Here is an 18,449-nt window from a genome sequence, read left to right on the forward strand (position 1 = left end):
ACTTATACATCGGACTTTTCTCATACTCGGGTGACCCGAACTGTGACCCGATATTAATTCAAAATCGGGCCTCTTCATTTTAATATATTTATTTTTTGGGAAATTCATTTTAATATTTTTTAACTAAAGAACAATTCTCGCAAATACATTTACTTTTATTTATACACAAAAACTCACGTGAAACCGTCTAATTGATTAATTTTATGAGCAGATTTATTAACCGATTTGAATAATAAAAAAATCTTATTTTTATATTAAAAGTATTACTTTTCTTTCTAGATATGGATCATATCGATCCGTCTCAAAGAAATAAATTCGCGACTGTGTCATATGAAACCTACTCTTATTTATAAGAGATTTTATACATGCTTTTTATAAACACAAGATTTTAAATNTACTAATGTACATTGGGAAATAAATATTTTCTATGAAAACTGAGGGAAAACACTACATTTTTTATTGAAAAAAAAAATTTGGACATATATTTTTTTTTTGTAACAAAATTACCAATATTTTTTTTATTTAATTTCCATTTGTTTTGAATATTCAATTTAATTTAAATTATTCAGACCCTCCCCCTAAAGCTTATTCCGTCACATGTCTAAATCTCTTCTCCGTCAAATCAAGCCCTTGCACCATTCTCAGCACAATTTTAAACCATCCACGAGGATTCTGGTACCCCACGTCAAGGCATTCGTAAATGAAATCTGTGAGATACTCAAGACTGAAGAGAAACAGTGGGAAGAAACTCTCCAGGATCGATTCTTCGAAGAGGAGATTGCTCCTTCTGAAGTTGCCCACGCAGTGTTTGATAAAATTCGTGATTGTGAATTGGCTCTGAAATTCTTTGGTTTTGTTTCCCTAAACAGTTGTTCCCTCGATGGGTTTGCTTATTCTTCGCTTTTGAAGCTTTTAGCCCGATCAAAAGCGTTTCTTGAAATAGACAACGTGTTATTGGAATGTTTGAACTGTGAAGAAAAATTGCCTACTCACCAGGCATTGGACTTTGTCATCCGTGCCCGTGCTGATTCTGGGTTAGTTTCAAAAGCTCTCGAGTTGTATTCCTTTGCATTGAAAACTTATAATGCGCTGCCTCACGTGTTGGCTTGTAATTCTTTGCTTAATGTACTCGTAAAGGATGGAAACATTGAAGGGGCTTGGCGTGTATATAATGAGATGGTCGAGAGAGATTGCCGTGGTGAAAATTGTTGTCTTGACAATTATAGTGTTTGTATTATGGTTAAAGGATTGTGTAAAGAAGGAAAGGTTGAGGAAGGTCTAAAGTTGATTGAGAAAAGGTGGGGGAAGAATTGCATACCAAACATTGTGTTTTATAATACTCTCATTGATGGATATTGCAAGAGAGGTGATGTTAAGAGAGCCTATGGGCTTCTGGAGGACTTGAAAAGTAAGGGTTTTTTGCCAACAGAAGAGACTTATGGGGCCATCGTATATGGCTTTTGCAAACAAGGAAATTTTGAGAAGGTCGACCATATCTTGAAACATATGGAGTTGAGGGGCATGGAAGTTAATGTTCAAGTATATAATAATATTCTAGACGCTAAGTATAAGTGTGGTTTCATTGGGGGAGCATTGGAAATTGCTAGAAAAATGATTGAGCTTGGCTGCAAGTTGGACATTGTGACTTATAATTCTTTGATCTCTAATGCATGTAAGGATGGGAAGGTTCAGGATGCTGAAATGCTTTTAGAAGAGATACTTAAGAGGGGATTGATTCCAAATAAGCTAAGCTTTACGCCTCTCATACATGCCCACTGCAAGAAAGGAGATTTTGACCAGGCCTCCAGTCTTGTCATTAAGATGACAGAATGTGGACATAAACCTGATTTGATAACTTATGGAAGCCTTGTACATGGCCTAGTTGTTGCTGGAGAGATAGATGCTGCATTAACTATTCGAAACAAGATGATAGAAAAGGAAGTACCTCCTGATGCGTGCATTTATAATGTCTTGATCAATGGACTTTGTAGAAAAGGTAGATTTGCAGATGCAAAGCAGCTTTCTTTAGAGATGCTCAACCACAATATATCACCTGATGCATATGTCTATGCCACTTTACTGGATGGATTTATAAGGGGTGGTAATTTTGACGATGCAAAGAAACTTTTTGATGACATTATCAATAAGGGTATGGACCCTGGGCTTGTGGGGTACAATGCTATGCTTAAAGGCTATTGCAAATTTGGGATGATGAAAGATGCAGTCCTTTGTATGAGTAGAATGACTTATAGAAACATTAAGCCTGATGAATTTACTTACTCTACGATTATTGATGGATACATTAAGCAAAATAAATTTTGTAGTGCATTATCGATGTTTAGCCTGATGCTAAAACGAAATCTTGCACCAAATGTTGTAACTTATACCTCTCTTCTCAGTGGGTTTTGCCAGAATGGAGATTTTACAGGAGCTGAAAAGATTTTTAAGACAATGGAATCGAATGGGATGACACCTAATGTTGTGACATACACTATACTCATAGGTAGCCTTTGCAAAAAGGGGGATCTTGTGAAAGCAGCATTGATTTTTGAAAGGATGCTGGCCAGCAAGTGTGCTCCCAATGATGTCACATTTCATTATTTAATTAACGGATTATCAAATAACTCAGCTTCTGTCATTTCAAGGACAGACAGTGAATCTGATCATCATATGCCTATGCTTCTTGATGTTTTTGGAGCAATGATATCTGATGGCTTGCACCCTATCTCTGGTGCATATATTTCGATCATTACTTGCCTTTGCTTGCGCAGAATGCTTGGAACTGCACTGCAGTTGATGGATAAGATGCTGCTTAAAGGCTTTCCTCCAGATTCAGTAACTTTGGCTGCCTTGTTATATGGTATTTGTTTGGAGGGTAAGTCTAAAGAATGGAGGAGCATAATTCCTCCCAAATTGATTGGCACAGAGCAGGATGTAGCTTTAATTTACATGACCTTATTTTCACGCTATTCAACTCGTGAAGTGACCTCAGAGGTATCAGTGATTTTGCATCACCTTGCTAGAAAGAAGCAAAATGTTGTGAATGAGACGTGATGACGTGGAGATATCACCAAGCATCAGAGAAGAAATTTTGAGGTCTAATTTGCAGGTCTCGTACATGACATGATATAGCTTTTTACAGACCTGAAGATGAAGAACTATGATGATGACTCTAACTTCTGATTCTTCATAGTAATCTTGCTGGAAGCTGACTAGTTGTCAAGGTTAGATTACTTTGGATCCAGTCCTCTTCTCTTTTTGTCATAGCTAGTGTTATCCTGAAACATATGTTATATTACATGTAACATAGGCATATATACGTATCTTGATACATTTGATTGATATAATTTCAGCCGAAAGTAATTGAGAAGCTACCTGTCATATAAGATGAGGACAACAACCTCAAATTAGTAAGTGGAACATTTACTCTCGAAGATCATTATTGATAGTGTACCATAGAAATATAAGCTCTGTTCTCATGTAATCCCATTTGAATAATACCAAATTCAATACGTCCTTTACAGGATTGCCTGAAAGTTTTTACTAACTATTTTGGCTTCCTTGTTTCTTCCAGTGTGCTAATCCTCTTCCTCTCTGGAATAATTACTTTTTCTTTAGATTCGATCTTCCTTCATTAAATATCCTAGATCATGGCTTTTCCCCATCCATGGAGAATCTAACTGGTGCTGTTTTTCAGGATAGACCCATGACCAGTTCATAGTCATGAATGGCTTTTTTTTAGAGTGAATCTGGACACAACCAGAGGTGCCCAGTCTCAGTTTCTAAGTTAAATTCCATTGAATTTTCTGCAGAATCTAGTTTCTCACTTTCAAGCAGATCATTGTTACGAGGACTGATGCTATTTACGAGGTCAGACAGAAACCATTCAGTGTAATAGCCCAAATTTTCCATAGATAATTTAATCTAGTTTGATGATTAATTTAGAGAATTCCATAAAAGTAGTATGAACAAATATGAGAACTAATATGATTGGTTAGCATTAGAGAATACATTTTCTTAAATTTGTTCTCTTTGAATTTATTTACTTTTTAGTGTTTAACTTGAAATGATTACAAGTACACATACTCTGGCATTGTGTAAATATGAGATGGGTCATTAATTAGAAGAAGTAAAGGAAAGAAACAAACAATGGTAATAAGATAACAAAAGAGAATGGAAAACGAGTAGGTTTCGTCCAAATATTGTCTTATAAAATAAAACAGAGAGATTTTTATGCCATTTTCGATGATTCCGTTGCCATTCGAGAGTCGCCGGTCGGTGGCAGTTCTCAGGGTAAGATTGTTCTTCCTTTCCTCTGGCAAATTTTTGGTTGATTAATTTGGTTTTTATAAAATTCTATGTTTTAAACCCAAATTATAGCAAAATTGAAACTACCGTATTGAGGTGTTGGTAGTATATATGGTGTAGATATGTATAAACCAGATATTGGGAATACTGTTGTTGAATTGATTTTACAATTTAAATGTTCATTTCACTGTTCACTTGGGTATTTTAAATACTCAAAATTTAATTGTCTTGATTGACACATTGGCTTCAATGTTGTTGATTAAACCTGTTAATTTTTCGTGCAGGTTCCTTCTTGTATTCCCTCCGTGACTCTCATTTAAGAATTTCGAGGTAGGGATTATATATTTTCTGGGTTCTTTTTATTTCTATTCTTTGCTGGTTGGGCGCGATTTTAATTTCTTTGTTGAAAGCTGTTGTTGAGCAATTTTGTTTAGTAGCTAATGAATCTTATAATACTAATGCTACCTTAATTTCAATCATACACTGGGTTATTCACACACACACACACACACATATAGTTTTGATATATTGTCCATCCATTGTGTCCGCTTATGTAAACACCGCTGAGTTGACAGTCACCTATTGGATGTGATGAAGCATATCAAAAATTGTACATCTAATATGTGACTGTCAGCTCAACGATGTTCAAATAGGTGAGCACGGTGGGTAGACAACATATCAAAATTATGTGTGTGTGTGTGTGTGTGTGTGTGTAACGGAGACGGAAAACAAGATTGAAAGAATGAAAACACCACTTCACATTTTTCTGCTTTTCAAGTGCTTCATTGAATTTTATGTGCAACTTACATTTAGTTCTTGTTTTCTTTTGGGAACTTCATGTGATCAACATCAATTGAAGATAAAAGTCAAAATTTAGAACAAAAAGGGTAGCACTTATCTGATTAATCTGCCTTTATTTTCTTAGTGAAAAACGAGTGTATCAGAAACTTTTTCATGACCAGATATCAAAGATCTTGCTAGCGGAAGTCAAGTTTTATATATCATTTAGATTTCTCATATAATGATTAATGATTAAAATTGCAAGCGCTAAAATACCGTAAGATCTTGCCGCCGCCGTTGCCGGACCGCCGCCGTCGACGAACATACGCCGGACCGCACCGCCGGACCTTCGCCGGAACGCCATCGCCGCCGCCGGACCGCCGACTTACCGCCGTCGTCGCCGCCACGCCGGCTGCCGGATCCATCGCCGGACCACCGCCGGACCGCCGCCGCCGGAGTGGAAGAAGAAAAAAAAGAGGAAGGGCAATTTTGTCCTTTCATCAAAAATTTCAAAATTATCCTACACTTAAAAATCTTACCAAACATACTACCATATATTACATATCTACGACAATCATTTTCTTTATCATTTACATAATAATCATTAGTTTATTTTATCCTGCAACCAAACGCAGCTTAAATATATTATGTTATTGTGATGCTAAAGTAATCAGACACAGCTGTCTTTTTTACTGTTTCTTAATTCTCAAGTCAGTACCAGATTTTTAAGTATTTGATAAAGCAATTGTGTGACTTCTATTAAGACTAATAAAGCAGTTGTGTGACTTCTATCAAGACTAACAAATACTAGATTGATAACTGTGAAATAATAGAATTTTCCTATGGTTTCCTTACCGTCTCTTTCATGTTTATATTATACTATATTTTTTTTATAGAACTTTATTATAATAGTAGAAAGTTTACAATAGACGCGGTTTACTGCAAAAAGCGTTACAAGAGAACTCGATGTGGCACTGTCACACTATTACCATGACCATACAAGTTTCCAATCCTAACTATGTCTGAGATACATAAGTGGTTATACTCTGGCAATTTAGTCGTCCAATTGGTTATTCTGAATTTTATTTTCTCCCAGACTTCGTCCACGGACTTCGAGACGAATGGTGTCTCCAACTCCTCCACAACAATACTCTCTAAAGGACAATTTCCAAACCATTAAGAACCCCTACCCCATCAAATTCTCCCATTCCCCATCCGATTTCCTATACAAATTCCATAGAAGCTAATAATTTTTCTCTTTCCTCAGTAACCACAGACCCATCTTCCAACTCTACTTTATCTATCAATGCTCTGTTCTTTCTGTTGTTGAGTAACGAGTGGAAGAATTTAGAGTTCTGGTCCCCTTCCTTGAGCCATTTGACTTTCTATTTGGAATTTTCTAAGCGACGCATTTTCCAACTCGCAGCTTACTTATCTTTTTTCCTCATTTAGCGTTTCCGACCAACAACCACCGGCCTCTATCTCATCCAACTGATTAATCTTGCTGGTCAACTCTTTAAGTCTGACGTCCACATCTCCAAAAACTTCTCTGTCCCATTTGGATACCTCAACTTTGATCTCTTTCAATTTTTTCATAAACTCATATCATTCACATCCCTTAGTACCCCTTTTGTTCCACCATCCTAACTAAATCTTTGAGCTTACGACGTGACATCCAAACATTCTCAAATCTGAACGGAGTGGAACCCCACTGAACTTAGCGGTACCAAGCATCACAGGACAGTGGTCCGAAATAATTCTGGGTAGTACCATTTGTCTGAATGTGGGGAATATGTCCCTCCAACCCCCGGAAATGAGAAATCTGTCTAGACAACAACAAATTGGTTCAGCCCTAAAGTTCGGCCACGTGTACCTGGCATTCAAAAGAGGCAGGTCATGAAGCTCCAACTCGTCTATCAAACAATCAAAACAGGACATGCTCGTGGTGTTTGTTGGACTATTCATTTTTTCTCCTATATTTATTAAAGTCACCTCTGAGGCACCACTTATCCTCACGGATCGAGTTCAATCCAGCTAATTCATCCCAAAATAGTTGTCTCTCTCTCGGATTAACCGGACCGTAAATCGCTGAAGACCACCTTTTGATATCTTCATTCCAACGATTTTCAATTGACACCGAAAATTTCCCAATGAAATTATTACTGAGTACCACCACTTTGGGATCCCACATCACCAGAATACCCCCAGATCTTCCAACTGATGATAGGCAAACCCAATCAACAAATCTTGACTTCCATACACTTGCAACGAACCGTTTGTCCGCTTGTTCTCGTTCGGTTTCCAAAAGCACCACTATGTCCGGTTTTTCTTTACGTATGACTGTCCGAACTAGTTGTCTCTTTCTTGCTGCCATTCCTCCTCTAATATTCCAAGAGCAAATTTCCATGACAATGCATTGGAACCCTTCGATGTGGATCCTCGCTCGTAGTTGATACCACACTTTAATCTGTAAAGTTATGTGCTTAAGAGACCAGTCGACTTCTTAGCCCCTTCCCCACATTTACCATCTGTACAAGCTCCCACCACCTCCCTCGAGCCCCTTTTGAAATCTCTCTCTCGGAACCCCACTTTTCATCAATCATCGCTATCCCACCTCCTAATAGACCACTAGACAAACCCAATACTGAAAACAACGCTTGTAAAATAGAATGAAGCAAGAAAGAATGGTTTAGAATGGAAGATTGAATACCATTTAGTGCCTGTCCCACATTAGGTTTCTCATTTTCTGGTTGTAATGGCCCTGTGATATTCGGTAGCCCCTTCAATTGTGAGAACATCCCATCCAATGCTACTATGTCTTCTTCAGCTGTTGCAGAATCTTCTGATTGGAAAGTTAACTGACTATCAGACTCCGAGGAATCAATGTCCACCTCTAGCAAGTCATCTTGTGAATCATCGAACTCGATCTCAACTCCGTCGTCGAAGTGAAGAACCCCTAGATTCCTACAATTCCCCCTCTTAAGGAGGCATAGATTTGGGATCCCGCCTTCGGCATTGTCCTCAACATCAACTCTCTTGAGTCTTCTGCAATATGTTTTCCCATACTTAGGAGGTAGCTTTTTGTTATTGCTTGCATCACCCACGCTGCTGTTTACTCCTCGGCCTGTTTACTATTCATGGAATCGATTGAAGAACTTCTGAATTTTGTGGCATCTTTTGGAACAACTTTCCTCAATATCTTTGAAACCTTTCCCCCCATTGGTTGTGCCGATGTCTCACTCTGCCCTTCTGAAATATTATGTTGTGCCTTTGACCTCATAGGCCTTTGCTTATTTTCCATCTTCTCCCCTTGTGACCCGATCCAAATCATATTCTCAAATCTTCTGTGCTAGTTTCTTGAGCTGGTATTACTCCCGAATCTTTTTTTCCTTTAATAGGCCTACTGTTGGATTCCTCCTCCCCTGTTTGTTTCCTGTAAATGTTGTTGTTGCCCCACCCCGCCAAAGTTCTCTTTCCATTCACTACGACTTGAGCGTATGTTTGCCGTTCATACTGCTCATAAGCTTTAGGATCGAATGATTCTACTCGAATTTTAATTTCTCTATTTCCCCTTCTAATGGAATCTGCATCCTTGTTTGAATGAACCCTCCTTCGGTGCCCTTCACCTTGATCTTAGCTGCTCCAAGATCTCGGAAATGTAATGTATCAACGCTAATGTCCATTAGACCCCCGCAATGATCGCCAATAATTTTGAAAGTAGCCGGCAACCATAAATTCCAAGTTAAGCCACAAATCTTGATCCAGCTGTTACAACAATTCTCTACCATATCCAACGTATTAATATCTTGTGTCCACCCCTCAAAGTCCAAAGTCTCGCCATTTTCGAATAATCCTCTTTTCGGATTTAGGTAGAATGAAAATTCAGCCGCGTTCGAAGGCCACCATAATGCTTTGTTAGCTTGAAACGGGAAAAGTTCAACCTTCATGTTTGTAGAGTTCCCAAGAGCACCTTCAATTAGCTCCCAAGAGATGTTCACCCTACCTTTGGTGACAATGAGTGCTTCATGCCACTTCTTTTCTAAACATAGCTTGTCACTGTCTTCCGTAATTTTCGACATCCCTCGATTATGATTCTTCTCAAATTTCCTCTCATCTTGATGTATTCTATTGGGACTTCATCTGAGTTACTCTGTGGTTAAGGGTATGCTGTGATATCCTCCTCTGATTTTGCCCTGACATCAGCTTTCCAAAGGCGATCGATATGTTTTTCCACCCCTCTGAATTGAAGCCGCTAGGCACAATGGTGGTTTCTTTTCTGCCCTGTTTGTTATATTTGGACATCTCAAAAAATCTTCCACGCTTGTTAGCAAATCTCTAAATTGTGAAAACATCATTCCTGCTTCTATATCGATGAAAGTCCGAACTTGAATAAGGTGAATTTATGTAGTCCTTGAACCTTAGGCTGATCGAGCGTGCCTCCTCACAATCAAAATTCATCAAGTCATCATTCCTGCTTCTATATCGATGAAAGTCCGAACTTGAATAAGGTGAATTTATGTAGTCCTTGAACCTTAGGCTGATCGAGCGTGCCTCCTCACAATCAAAATTCATCATGTTGGTTCTTTCGGACCACCATATCGACCTACCTCCATTTCCCAACCTCAGCGTGAACACTTTGTATTCAATCTTGTTTCAGGTGACAATTTCCAAAGTTTCCTATTATTCCTTGCGTACATAACTAAGCAGAAAAGATTCAGTGGGCAAGAATAATCCGTTGCCAATAATGAGAAACGTACGCCACAAGAGGAGAGGAATTTCGCCTGTGATAGAAGAAGAAGAGTGTAGGCGTTGAACCGGAACCAAACAGCAAATGTTGAAGACATGCTTAAAGAATGCGAACCCTCAGTTATATGTTGGTGATTACCGGCGGCGAAGACATAGGATGTTGTCGCCGGAGATGGACGAAAACGAAATTGGACAGTTATCCGAAGCAAAGCATCAGTAGAAAACTCCAGCTCGAAGAAAACGATTCTTTTTGAGATTGAAAGTCGATTTCCGGCATCCGGCTGTTGGTGCCGGCCAGAGTTTCAGGTGCGGTCGTCGTCGTCGAAGATCAATGGCTAGTGGTTGGAGAAAGGATATCAACGATGGATCGATTATCAGACGAGGGAGAGAGCATTTTTGAAAAATTATCTCTCTAGAGCTCAATCTACTGATCTCCTCTTTTATATTATACTATTAACTCAAGGATGGATGATTCATTAAGTTAATTTAATTTTTAAATGGAATTGAGCTATTCCTAACCTCCATAAAATGAACATCTACTAAGTTAGTCGGTTGATGATGGAACTTGAAATGATGACATAAATATTTAATTGTGCCCATGTTTGGTTTTAATGTAAGGATCGGAACTACTTAAGTGTCTCCTACTAGTTCTGAATTTATTTTGAATTTTAAGCATTATACCATATTTGGAATTGAACCTTGAGCTGATTTTGTTCATTTTAGATTGAAGGAAATATGTAATACATGAGGGTATAGTTGATATGTGTCGTTTTTACGTGTTTTATTGCATTAGTTTTGTTTGTGTTTGCATTGTGCATGCGTGCATTTTGTTTACATTTTGTTCGTTTTAGAGTAAACATATGCATATGATCGTGTCTCACTTGTACGTGATGAATTTGCAGGTAAAACGGCCGGAAAACTGAAATCAGAACAAAAATGTGCAAGCCAAAAGAAAGTGGCAGAAAGGCTGGCACCCGAGCGGTAGAATCTTACCGCCCGGGCGCGAGGTGTAATTGTTGAAGAGTAAAATCCAGAGGACGTGGCGCTCGGGCGGTAATATTCTACCGCCCGGGCGCGAGAGGTGTGAGTTCAGAAGAAAAATACAGAAGACTTGGCGCTCGAGCGGTAGGATTTGATCGATCAAGCGCGGTTGGCTGCGAGAAAAAGATGCCGCTCGAGCGCCACTTAGTTTTTGGAAAGATTTTGTGCACGATTTCTTCCCTTATTCCGGAGAGAGGATGATATGGAAAGGAGGGTTGGCCGATTTTGAGAGGATTCAGAAATTATTCAGCAGCGAAGGAAGAGGAGAGAAAAGCTTGGAGCAAGTGCTTGGATCGAAGATTTCGAGATTTCCGGGCACCGTTCTTCGCAGATTTCGTCACATCTTGTATTTCGAGTTTATTTTCTCTTATTCAAACATTGTTTTGCTTAGTTTAATTATGACATCGAGTAGCTAAATTTTCATATTTGTTGGGATTAAGGGGATCCAAACCAAACTTCGATTTATTTAATTTACGTGTTGACCGTTGATTTATTCTTGAGTCTATTGTTTTTCATGACGTTATTAAAGCGTAGCTAACTTTAATAATCATCTCATATTGTGAGTGAGTTCGAGAGAATAGCTTGTAATAGGAATGAGTAGCATAGTCCGTGGATCTACAATTCNGTTTTTCATGACGTTATTAAAGCGTAGCTAACTTTAATAATCATCTTATATCGTGAGTGAGTTCGAGAGAATAGTTTGTGATAGGAACGAGTATCATAGTCCGTGGATCTACAATTTACATTGAAATATGAAGTTGGATACATGTTGATAGTTATAATCCCGAGGGTCGAAAGCTAAGGGAATTCATAGATCGACATGTGATTTACTTTTGATAAATAATTAAAGAAATTTAATTACTTCACTGAGTAGAATTAGTTTGGCATAGCTCGAGAGGGCGTGTTCAATTGTGTAGGAAATCCTGTCAAAAGCGTAAATCACTGTCGAGCGAATTAAGTAAATAAAGAAGGGTAGGTGAACCGATATTCACAACAAATGCATTTCTCATTGAGTTTTAATTAACCATTATAAATTATATATCTCATTATTTGATTCTTGAAATTTATCTTTGAGTTTTTTATTTAATTAAAATAGCAGAAAACAATCATCCAAATTTCGTTGCTAAGGAATTGATAACTGAAAATAATAATTGCAAAATACAGTCTCTAGTAGAACAATCAACAAATGCATTTCTCATTAAATATGGTTTCTTATTTCTGTTATTGGAAGCTAAACAAGGATTCAACTCTAATAACATTTAATTGAGGAAGGAATAGCTAGAGAATGTAAATGTAATTTTTGAGGAAGTTGTATAAAAGAATAAGTATCATGTTACTCTAACTAAACCTCGATTTCAATTTAGTTCAGATTTCCAATTATCAATATATGAGTTGTTAAAGTTGATGAGTATTCGATATGTAAATGGAATAAAGAAATTCGGGAATTCAGAACTATTTTAATATAGCATGATCAACAAATATTACTGATTGAATTAAGCTAATGAGCATCATTAAACTGCGGATGATTGATAAACATTTTATTATTTGATGTCACAGAGTGAATCTTGATAGCAAAGTAGTTTGATCTGGTAATCATACAACAAAATAAGATTGCGCCGCCTCTACAATTGAGACGTAATATCTAATTAACATAGAGTAAGGAGACCAGGTAAGAAAAAATCCATCTGCAACTACAATGCATGATCATAGTATTTCTTGTAATATTAATTGTGATATGGATGCTTGAATGAGTACCATTACATGTGTTATGCATTACTTGGTGTATATAATGCATACAAATTGTTATCCATTTGCACTTGCACGTGCATGCATAATATATGAACATATATATGAGATATTGCATGCACGAACTGATTCTGAGAAAAGAGAATATTTTGTTGGCCACTAGTAGAGCACCGGAGTATATGAGGTAGGCTTATGTGATATGTTGGGTGTTGTTGGTGAGATACTCTTGGGAGGATTACAGGGGTTGTTATGGATGTATCTTTGGTAATCACGGGGGGATGAGTAATTGACAGTTACTCTTCTTATGATTGATGTTGTTGGTGGGAAACTTCTCGGTTAACCACAGGGGTTGATAGGGTGTCTTTGGTGGTCACGGGAGGATGGTCCGTTGACAAGGGTCAATCTTTTTTGCTTATTGATACTGTGCAGAGCTCTGTTCGGTGCATGGTAGGTGGGTCAACAGCCCACGAAAGTAAATGAATTTTGAGTGAGATATTTTATTTTTGGATATGATATTTTTATTTTTGGATATGCATTTTATAAGATATTTCATATCAAATTCATAGCATGCTTGATTTTTATGTACTTGGCCATAGCTCACGTAGTCCATGCATTGTAGGTGACCATTGACAAGACTTGATTCTTGAACTAACCGAGCAGGGTGAGGAGTTCTTACTGGTTTCTGAGAGCCATTGTACCTGGATAACGACGCGCGGGGCTGTTTTGTTAACTTATTCAACTTTCGAGTCTGGATTCTCGGGAGCATTATCTTTTAAAGCTTGAATGGTTTTTCTTATGTTATTGTGTTGGTTTTAGTTTTTTCAGTTTTGAATCTGCATCATCTTTTTCAACTTATATAGTCTTTCTTTTGTTTAGAAGGAAAAAAAATATCAGTGAAATTTCGTTCATAAATAATGTCAGTTTTTATGAAAACTAAATTTATGTAGATAGTGATTTTCTCGTGTATATATATAGTTCGGGCATGTGGAGTTATGTTGATTCGTTTAATTATGGATATATAGGTTATTGTATATATTGTGTTTGTAGCGTCTCTGAATAGGGGTGTCAATCAGGTCGTGTTTCGGGTCAACCCGCGATTTTTTTTTTCNATATTAAATGATGAAAATTTAACATATAAATATACAATATATAAAATATAGTAATATTTTCAAAAAAAAAGTTTTCGGGTTAACACGCGACCTGACCCGACCCGACCCAAAACTCGTCTAACCCAGCACTAACCCGAACCCACCCAACCCGAAAAATCCCAACCCGAACCTGATTTTTTTTCGTGTTGGGTCGTGTCGGGTTGACGGGTTGTGTTGCATTTTGACACCCTTATCTCTGGATGTTACATGAACAAAAAAATCGGTTTTTTTTTTTCACATAGCCTGTAGTAAAGTTGTCGGGAGGGATGTTACATTCAGTGTGCAACTTTGCACTCAATGAGGTTGTTGCTTCGCATGGATGTGTAGATCAGCCGGCGTTCGAAATTTGACATCGGAGGAGAATAGATAATACTTTTACTACACATATAATGTGATCTTCGAGACAGTACGGATTCAACGACTTCTATCATTTAGAGAGCTGCCCTTTGGGTTTTTGCATGCTGAAAAGTAAAAATCAAGGGGGGCTAGAATTGGCATTTGGCCATCCAACAGCAATTAGTATTCAACCTTGTTCCTTTCAAGTCATCATGTAAAAAAACCATGAAATAATTTCACCCGTCTACACATCACTTTCATCTGAATATTTGTCTTCGGTTCTGGACCTAACACGAGATCTGTTACCTCTCATGATGTTTGCTGCATCTTGAATGGACTGAGAGGTGCTTCTTTCCATTTTCTCTGCAAGAATATCCGCTTTGTCTGCAAATCCCGATCCAATGAGTTTATTGCTCAACAATTCACAAGTTGCAGTGTAAGGAGGTATCCCTTCATCAACCATCATTTCGAAATATTTACAAGCTTCGTCGACTTTACTTCTCTTCATACAAAGACCATGAACCATGACGGCGTACGTTGAGACAGAAGGATAAAATCCTCTCTCTTCCATCGAATGCCAAATTTTCTCAACCCTATCGAATCTTCCTATTCTGATAAGCATTTTAAGCACCATATTATACGTATGCCTATCTGGTTGACAAGAATCTTTGTTCATTCTTGAAATTAGCTTAAGTGCCTTGTTGACTTCATTGTGATCACAATGTGAAGCTAAAATAGTGTTGTAACTCCAAGTGTCTGGTTTCATAGAACCGCTCTCGATCATCTCATCTAATAGCTCGTAAGCCTCATCGATTTTACCGTTGTTGCAAAGCTTCTTGATAATGTGATTGTAGGTGAACACATTTGGAACAAGATTATACCTTTTCATCGAATCAAGAATCCGAAATGCCAAATGAAGATCATTAGAATCACAAGAAGCGTGGATGAATATGGAATAAGAATAAGAATCGGGTTCAAGCCCTTTGCGCCTCATCCCTCGAAACAATTCATATGCTTCGTCCACCTTCCCTCCTTTGCACAGAGCATCCAACAGACTATTCCATGAAAGCAAATCAACCACACACCCTCTTTCAGTCATTTCATCAAACAGTTTTTGTGCTTCTAAGGGCTTGCCGACCTCACCCCAGCCCCTCATCAAAATGCTGTATGTCTTCACACTTGGACTCAAATTATCATCGTTCTTAACTCTGTCGAAGAACTCGTGAGCATGCCTCACATGCTTCCTTTTACACAATGAATACAAAAGCTGATCAAGATCCTCTAAACAAGGCCTAATCCCGAAATCAGCCATCTTATTCAAAGCCCTTATGGCGTCGGCTGGTAAATTAGCTCTACTGTAAGATCTGAAAACGACCCAGAAAATTTCCCGACTCAGTTCACAAAGTCCAGAACTTTTCACCTCCATTAAAAAATCCCATACCAATGGAAACTGCCTGCTACTCCCCAAGATATCGACAAGAATATAGTGGCTCTCTTTACTATGTCTAAAACCTGGAATACCTTGAGCCCAGATGAAGAATCTGTGAGCCGAGAATCCAAGATTCCTGCACCTTTTCAACACTTGCTCGACTATATCTGTGGAAAGCTTGGAAACAAATGGGGAGAGCGCTGACTCTATGTCGTGTTGGGGGTTTCTGTAGTCGCTGAGAATCCGGGAAAGCTCATTGACGAGATGCGTCGATGGTGGGTACGAGATTATTTGTTGGGGGTGGACTGAAATTGAATGAGACGACCACTGTTGAACAATTTGGTTGCGAAAAAGTTTGTGGGTTCTTGAGGGATCGTGCGCATGTGAGAGAAGAGAATGTACAAATGATTTTACGGCTTTTTAAGCTTTGGCTTTGGCTTTGGCTTTGGCTTTGGCAATGGCAATGGCCTGGCCTTCAGACTTCAGACACTATTTCGTGAAACATTTCAGAAAATTCATTTATATATATCTTAGAGAGGTTTAGTAAGTGAAACATTTCAGAAAATTCATTTATATATATCTTAGAGAGGTTTAGTAAATTATCAGGAGAAACTCGTTACAAAAGAATAGATCATACGACGTTGGGAAATATCGACTCACATCATATAAATCTTAACAATTCGTCTATTACAAAAATTTATGTGAGATGGTCTCACGGGTCGTATTTTGTGATACATATCTCTTATTTGAGTCATCCATGAAAAAGCATTACTTTTTATCGTGAATATCGATAGATTTAATCCGTCTCACAGATAAAGATTCGTGAGACCGTCTCACAAGAGACCTACTCTTCGTCTATCCCTGAAACCATTTTTATATGACAAAAACTTGTGTGAGAAGGTCTCACGGATCGTATTTTGTGAGACAGATATCTTATTTGGGTCATCCATGAAAAAATATTGTTTTTTATGCTAAGAGTATTACTTTTTATTGTAAATATAGGTAAGGTTGACTCGTCTCACAGATAAAGATTCGTGAGACCATCTCACAAGATACCTATTCTTTTTATATACATTAGGAAGAAGCAAAAATAACTTTAAATTTATTCACATTTATAATTTATAGTAGGAGTAAAATAATTAATGATTGAAATTTCAAATAATGTATTTGTTTTATTTTTAGAGATCTGTTATATTTATAATAGAAGCTAAATCCCTCATACTTGGATCTTAATTTTGTTTGGATAAATGTGAATTACATTTTTTAGTTTAATTTTTCAATAATTATCTTTGACTTATTTATATTGATGAATTTAATTTTTAATATTTAATTTATTATATAACAATTTCTTCAATATTTTTGGCTCCTAATGACATGTTAATTTACGTGATGACAAATTTTTGCTTATAGTTTATTAACAAGTTAACTAAAAATATAAATAAATTAAGATAATTTTTAACCATTTTGTTAATTTTTTCATTAATGTAAATTATTCGTTATGTCATTATATTCAAGTGTATCGGTCTGTTTCTTTTTCCATATCACTTGCATATAGTGTTGGATAGATTTGGAGAAAGTATAAAAGAGAATATTGTCTTCAATAAAATTTCCCTCGTTTTTCAGTTTATTATATTTTAAAAGGTATTATTTATATTAATTAATAGTTTATATTATTATCGCCATTCAGTATTATATATAATAATAGTTTCAGTAAGTATTATTTCATGTTAATTAATAGTTTTAATTATTATTTAATCCTCATTCAAAATTTTATCATATTAAATAAGTGTTTTTTTTCTTTTTGTTTTTACCAATTAAAAAATAAATAAACGTATCAAGTGCAATACCAAAGACTTATAATCACATGGTTTATAGATGTCAATGAGATTGAGACGGAACGCGGACGAGTTTGTCATCATCACCCTTCTCGAATTATATCCTCGTCTTCATCCTCACCTCATTCTCCGGTTCTACCTAATCGGAGAATCTTCATCCCCAACCCCGCACGTACTAAATCCTCATCATTATATTCTCATTCTTATTTCTTTCAAATACTCATTGAGTAGACCAATAAAGTCTAAATCGATCAAAATCCCTAGCAAGTTTCAACTTTGAAGCGCAAATTTGTCTAGGTTTGGTTTTCTTTCGGTACGATATTGATTAATGAGAGGGATGAGAGTTTTATTCATATTTTTTTTATGTTTATTTTTGTTGGAATTTTTCCAAATCCAAGACAAAAACAGTGTGTCTAATCTAATTTCACAAGATTTGCAAAAATTTTAAAAATGCATTAATATTTTATTAAAATACTTAACTAATATTTGGTGTGTTAAATTATAATTTATATATTATTTTTAATTATTATTATTTTTATCAGGACAGGTAGGAGGATATAGATAACATCCCCATACCCACCTCGATATGCTCATAGATATGAAAAAATCCCCGAGCCCGAACTCATACCTAGAATAGTCATATCAAACCCACCTCATTTCAGGTTTCCCCATGAGGCTTTGAACCTGCGAGGAAAATTGACATCCCTGATCACTTTTAAATTATGAACATTTCATTATTACTCACACCTCTCTATTTTTCCATTTTCATTTCCATTTTAAATCAAGTTAAAAACTTATATCATAAATTTCACATTCTAGTTATTAGTTAATAATTAGTAATAATAATAGTAAAAAGTTCAATAAAATACTATTATTAAAAAAATAATTAGACACACAAAATTTCAACAAAAATTTAGTGTAATGTTAACATTATTTTCTTTTTTGGCCATTAATGAGTTGGTTTTGTGATGAGGTATTTTTTTTAATTTTCATTCCAATATAGTGTGCTTTTTTCAGTATATTATTTTATGAAACTTATTCTTAAACGCGTATTTTATAGAAGTATAAATATTGCTAAAA

The 18,449-nt window shown here is 36.6% G+C and overlaps 2 protein-coding genes across 15 annotated transcripts; one reads left to right on the plus strand and one right to left on the minus strand.

Annotated features, from left to right (window-relative positions):
* Positions 1–509: 509 nt before the first annotated feature.
* On the plus strand, positions 510–13,600 carry LOC140973268 (uncharacterized). 14 transcript variants are annotated; one of them, XM_073435936.1, is made up of 6 exons: positions 510–3,224; positions 3,354–3,410; positions 3,698–3,870; positions 4,593–4,638; positions 12,433–13,108; positions 13,241–13,599. In XM_073435936.1, exon 1 carries the CDS (start codon positions 598–600, stop codon positions 3,052–3,054), a length of 2,457 nt encoding a protein of 818 aa, XP_073292037.1. In that variant the 5' UTR covers positions 510–597; the 3' UTR covers positions 3,055–3,224; positions 3,354–3,410; positions 3,698–3,870; positions 4,593–4,638; positions 12,433–13,108; positions 13,241–13,599. The 14 variants fall into 14 exon arrangements, with proteins under 14 accessions (XP_073292037.1, XP_073292041.1, XP_073292035.1 ...); XM_073435940.1 differs by having other exon boundaries at positions 12,433–12,544; positions 13,241–13,598; XM_073435934.1 differs by having other exon boundaries at positions 12,433–13,599.
* A 715-nt stretch (positions 13,601–14,315) lies between these two features.
* LOC140973271 (putative pentatricopeptide repeat-containing protein At3g15200) lies at positions 14,316–15,729 on the minus strand. The gene has a single exon (XM_073435951.1). The coding sequence runs from the start codon at positions 15,529–15,531 to the stop codon at positions 14,350–14,352; it is 1,182 nt and encodes a 393-aa protein (XP_073292052.1). The 5' UTR covers positions 15,532–15,729; the 3' UTR covers positions 14,316–14,349.
* Positions 15,730–18,449: the final 2,720 nt, after the last annotated feature.

Source organism: Primulina huaijiensis, chromosome 3, assembly GCF_012295235.1.
Source record: "Primulina huaijiensis isolate GDHJ02 chromosome 3, ASM1229523v2, whole genome shotgun sequence".
In the NCBI taxonomy this organism is placed as follows: Eukaryota; Viridiplantae; Streptophyta; class Magnoliopsida; order Lamiales; family Gesneriaceae; genus Primulina; species Primulina huaijiensis.

Coding starts and splice junctions, on each gene's coding strand:
- LOC140973268 (XM_073435939.1), top strand. CDS start 598: ATGTCTAAATCTCTTCTCCGTCAAATCAAGCCCTTGCACCATTCTCAG.
- LOC140973271 (XM_073435951.1), bottom strand. CDS start 15,531: ATGGAGGTGAAAAGTTCTGGACTTTGTGAACTGAGTCGGGAAATTTTC.